This window comes from Bidens hawaiensis, unplaced genomic scaffold, assembly GCF_021521415.1.
Source record: "Bidens hawaiensis isolate Kalapana, Puna unplaced genomic scaffold, B.hawaiensis_p1.1 tig00032912_1, whole genome shotgun sequence".
NCBI lineage: Eukaryota > Viridiplantae > Streptophyta > Magnoliopsida > Asterales > Asteraceae > Bidens > Bidens hawaiensis.
In genome coordinates, this window is record NW_027495640.1 from 105593 (window position 1) to 111592 (window position 6000).

A 6000-nucleotide genomic window follows, 5' to 3' on the forward strand; every position below is an offset into this window, starting at 1 on the left:
ATGAACAGACATACGACAAAATTGCAAATGGCCATATATCACGCGAGATGGAAATGAATAAGACTATGTATTTTCATGAAAACGTTAAAAAAGGCCCAAATGACAGTTTATTATCATATATCAAAAGTTGTACAAAAGTTACAACTGATCTATGATTTGAATAATCAAAACATTATGTTCGAAACCAAAGATTAAGAAATCTTGAATACAGTAGAAGATGTATCTTAAATACTAAATTTGGTCAAAATAAGTGAATAAATAAGACCATGTGTAGTGAAATGGAGCCATATGGGGACATTTTGCGTCATGTGACGCCATGTCAACATCAGTGTTTTTTGTCAAAAATGGGTGTAGTGGTTGGGGAGCCCCTCTAATCATTAGCTAGTTATTATAATTTAAATTAAATATAAAAAATGTATGATTGATTGGAGTTTGTGGGGGTATAAGTCTGATTGGTTGAACCATTTAAGGGATGGACGCTTTCTACAAAAAGCCCAGCCCATGCTTTGGGGCTTTTTCACCCTCCAAAGCACCCCACTACTGGAGGTCTAATATCCTCGACTTAACTAAAGCGTAAAACAAAACCCGACAATCTAAAATAAAACCAATTGTTAAAAATCCTAAATGATGATATTTTTGAGAAGTTATGTACTAGTTTCTTTACTCTCTTTTCTCATTCTTCCCATTATCATACCAGCTAGTATCAGTCCCTCATAGCTTTGTACCAAAATCAAAGATACAAAATCTCTATATATAGTGATGTGTTTTCATTTGGATGAAAAATGATTTATTTGTTGGTTTCTCATGTCTTTTAGTTGCTTGTACATTCGCTTGTAGTTCATTTAACCGCGATCACCCGTACCCTTTGTCCCCTTTGTCCCCTTTCAGGACTAATTAAACATATATCATGTGTGTGCTTACTTATAAGGGAGACACATATAGGTGTATCCTGTATTCCTGTTCTATTTTGTTTTGTTTTGTATGTCTATATATCTTAATGCAATGAAGCCATCCAATTTTCTTGCATTTGACTAATGACCATTAACTTGTAATGATGTTACCCTTTAAAGATAAATCACTTCCTGTCTGCTACATGCATCCTAAATTCAGGACAGATACAATTGATAGGATACAAAATTATTCTTAGTACAATATTCGGTTTCGATCTACTTGTTTAAATTCTCCCTCCATTTGAGTGATGTTTTGAGTATTAAAAACAAGTAGTAATACTTTCCTACACTGCATACTCATGTTGGCCCAGCCATTGGTATATAATAATTGTCCATCATCTAAGTGGAAGAACTAAGGTTGCATATTTTAGTGTATGCACTATGCACTACACATATATATGTCACATATTGTCTTCTCTTTATATTCTAAATACCCCACCCCCATCCCCTAATCAACTTAAGTTCAAAGCTCAATGGATAATTGTATAATGGTTGAACATTGCAATAAAAACTCTATCGCAACATCTTCTTCCGCGGCCAATTGGTGGTCGGATGTCCATGCAAGTTCTATGTGTTCATGGACCGACAATCCTCCATGCAACAGCTCACAAAAACCTAACTCTAATTGTTCTAATGGTGAAGAAGATGTTTCTTTGTCTACTTCTTTTACAACCAATGCTTCAAACACTTCTGGGCTCAGCATGGAGTCCTCTCGACGGCTTGTGGAGAAAGCGACCTCTAATGATCCGTATGGAGAGGCGGTTTCCGATAATCATCACCTATGGAACCAAGTGCTACTGTAAGTTATTACATCAAATATCTTTAATACTTGATATATGAAACTTACATATAACTTTCTTAAATAAGTTATAATTTTCAAATACATATATAGTTACAAACAATCACTAATTAACCATCCCTTGTATTTTCTCACACACAATTACTTTTGACTCTTGATTGGTTGTATAATCGAAAAAATTGGAGGTGGCTAGTATTAAACAAATGCAACACTTGGCGATAAGGGTGGTTCTGACGTTAATCTCAAATGGGTGATTTGCCGGAGATCTAAAATCTAGGGAGTATTAGTTAAAATAGTTTACTATTTTAAAGTTCGATAGAATTAAAGTTTAATCGTGCTTCCTAATTCCTAGTTTTCTTGTTCCTTAAGCATCAAGTGCGCCTTGTATCTTGAATTCACTTGTCGATAAATAAAAGGAAAGAGTTTCTTTCGTGTTGGAAGCAAAAGCCGGTGTTTGTGTTTGGTTCGGACCTATTTCGCTTGTGTAATTTTAATTCTTAAAAACATAAGAGTTAAGACTTTATGCACACCCCCTCTCTTTAAAATTGAAAAAGAAAAAAGTTATAAAAAGGTGGTCATAGATTTACTTCTAAGTTCCTATCTAATATTATTGCAATCTGGTAATGATGAATCCTTGATTAAGAGAGAAAATGAAAAGGTAGATCCTTGTTGAAAAAGTTTTTTCAGTGGATTCATTTTGTTCTTTCCATTATTAATTCCACTATAATTACTTTAACAAAACCTAACATCCCATATATATATTTTATGTTTGTCAACTAGTTTATACATTAGCTTAAACATATATATGTATGTATTTATTATGTTTACATACATCATCCTTGTGCTAACACTGAGGAAACTAATACATATGTAGAGATGTGGGAGCTACCGGAGAACCGCAAAACATTCCAACTCGTTTGTTCGATCAACCGATTGATTACTTGAAGAAACTAGAAAGTGGATGGGAGTTTTCAGGCCAAGCAAATAATATTAATCAGTTTCAAAAGAATAGTCTCATGTATCAAAGCAAGATACCATCAACAGTCAACAGTTGGTCCACAACTCCACCAGAAGATGAAATATGTCCACAGTTTGATCAATACATTGGTCAATTCACAACAATAAAGAATGAACAACCAGATAGTAATTATACTCATCGTGATCCGGGATTCTTTCGAAGGAGATTGAGTAGTCATGCTAGTGATTATGAGGCAGGGATTAATATTAATCAAATGGTGGTTGGAGATACTAATAATAATAATAATAATAATAATAATAATAATAATAATAAGTATTATTACAATGGTATGCCGGATATGGTGTGTACCAATGGAAGAGGTTTTGTTGATTTAGTTACTTTTGGTAGTTGTGAAAACAAACCATCATCAGAAAGCATGTTTAATAAATCCAACATGAATACCATGAATCTACCAGACAGAAGGAAGCCTGACCTCCTCAACTCTCATCAGGTAAATTAATCCTCACTCTACAACTATTTAGAACCATGTAATATTATATTTAAAGAGCATAACAAGTTACTAGCACCAGCAAGAGAAAAACAAAATTACATGCCCCAAGTTTCAAAGCATGGATCACCAAAAGTATATATATGATATATATATGGAGAACCATGTCGCACACTCGCACGATCAAGATAAATATACAACTATATACACATATACACCGTAAAAAAACAAATTTAAATCGTTTTACTTCGGTAAAAATAATTCATGTTTTTTGTAAGATTTTGATTCATGTGGTGATATATGTGTGTAATAATACATAGTACTAGTGTTTTTGAAAAGTTCTTGATGAAAGTCATAAGATTATGCCCCCTTCACCATATAAATGGTACTCAAATTGAAATTGACTTTGAGAACTAACTTTTCATGCATTTAAATATTAAAAATCTAATTAATAAGTGACCCTAACAAATAAATATAGTGGTGCAAATCTCTCTAATTTATGCCTTACAATCCATTTAAAAACATATATATATAGTACTAGTCACATATGCATGTGTGTATATATTGGAAGGATCTTTTGAGAACTTGATGAGTTGCAAGAACTTTAAGAACTAAATATAGACCACACAATCAATTAAATGAGTATTGCATATGTGACTGAGAATAAATCTGATTAAAAATTAATCAGGAGAGAAAATAAAGATTTTTGATAATTACACAAGTTTAAATGTTAGTTACACATGTGTAATAAGTAGATTCGGTGTATAAAAAATGCTGTAATTTTTTTTACGTTACTTACACTTACGTATTACATATGTGTAAAAAGAAATTCGAAAAAAAAATTGTTACGTTGAGTTCTTTCGAGTTCTTAAAACTCAAAGTGGTTTTCAAAAGAAATCAATCATATATATATAAAAGTGTGTGTGATACCCTAATTAGGTTATAAAGTATATATACAAAATTGCAGCCAATAAGATCAAGAGGCAGCACACTTACTAAACTCAATGGAAGGGGAAATGGAGTTGTTAATGAAGGGAAGAAGAGAAAATCCGAAGACCAATCTGGGTCACATTTAAAGAAGACTAAACTTGAGGCTTCTACAGTTTCATCAACTAAGGTATTTATCAACTTGTTTACATAGAAGCAAATATAATCCAATATTAACTTTCTCTAACAGACTAACATTAGTTATTAACATATGATACCTTAAAGGTTCAAATTCCTAAAGCAAAGCTTGGGGATAAAATAACAGCCCTTCAGCAAATCGTGTCACCATTCGGCAAGGTACGTGTACTCAAGAACACATGAAACTCTGTTGTCTAATATTTTTCTTTTGGTACAATTGATAATATAACTTTGGTTAACTTTTCAGACAGATACAGCTTCTGTATTAGGGGAAGCAATTTGTTATATCAAGTGTGTACAAGAGCAAGCACAGGTAAAATTAAAACTATCACTTACTTAATAGTGAATTAACTAACACATATAATATCTTTTGCAGTTATTGAGCAATCCATACTTGAAGACCAATATGATTAAGGTGAGCCTCAGGATTACACACAAAATACAAAATTTTTAGCAATTAGAAATTAATAAAGAAGGTGAACAAACATTTGTTATTTTGGATTTTTGATCAGGACTCGTGGATGCGATACGAAACAAAAGATAGAGGAGATATGAAGCTTGATCTCAAGAGTAGAGGTCTGTGTTTGGTTCCTGTGTCATGTACTCCTCAAGTGTACCACGAAAATATCGGATCGGACTATTGGACTCCAACATATAGAGGATGTTTCTATAGATAGGAGACATGTAAGTGTATAATTTTGGATAGATATGTTCAAGTCAATAACTGGTTCAACTTCTTGCAACAATTATATATATATGCATATCAGCCTCCTTTGTTTATAATCATGATTAACATAGTATAAACTTTTAGTTAGTGAAGTTGTGTAATACTAAAACCCAGTGTTTTAAAATTCGGATTCCAAGGCTGACTAGTCGGCTCCTCAAGCCCTACCTTAGAGACTTTCTTCAAGTCGGCCTGACTTAGTTGGAGGCAGTCAAAGTTGGTCAAAAGTCGGGCGAGGCGGGCTAGGTGGTCAAAAGCCGGGCTAGGAATTTCTAAAAGTCGGTTAAAACTTAAAAGTCAATCAACAGTTGGACAAAAAGTCGGGCTAGGCGGTTATGCTTATTTTGACAAATATATAATATCTAAAAATTAATAATCTTTATATTTACCATGTACCGAGTACTCTCCGAATACTCCCAACTTTCAGTCGGCCGCCTAGCGACTTTTTCAACCTTGCTAAAACCAACTATACTGAAACGAAAATAGCAGTATTAAGATTTGTTGTATCACTCCTATTTTTAGTTACTTACCACCATTATGACATATGATCAAATAGTGATAGATACCATTCAATATGTAACTCATTGCCCATGTTTACGCTTTTACACCATTCTTTAACTCAGTTGTCGCTTGTGTTATTGAATTTCACCCCACGTTGTATTCCTATTCATCATCATCATCATCATCATCATCATCATCATCATCATCATCATCATCATCATCCACCAATTCTATATCATATTCAACTTTGAAATGATGATCTCATAAATGAAAATAGAAATAATATTTCTAATAAGAAGCTATTGGTGGATCATGGATTTTTACTATTTTTACTCTAAAAGTAAAAAAAAAAAACTTCATTAGAGTTCTAAACAATAAACATCATTAAAACATAAATTAGAATTACAGTACATAGATCAAATATTAATATAAGAC

At 32.8% G+C, this 6000-nt stretch overlaps 1 protein-coding gene across 1 annotated transcript; it reads left to right on the forward strand.

Moving 5' to 3' along the window:
- The first annotated feature begins 1423 nt into the window (after positions 1–1423).
- Positions 1424–5135, forward strand: LOC143584321 (uncharacterized). The gene is made up of 7 exons (XM_077066403.1): positions 1424–1749; positions 2624–3218; positions 4183–4332; positions 4428–4499; positions 4588–4653; positions 4717–4755; positions 4853–5135. The coding sequence occupies exons 1-7, from the start codon at positions 1424–1426 to the stop codon at positions 5015–5017; spliced, it is 1413 nt and encodes a 470-aa protein (XP_076922518.1). The 3' UTR covers positions 5018–5135.
- Positions 5136–6000: the final 865 nt, after the last annotated feature.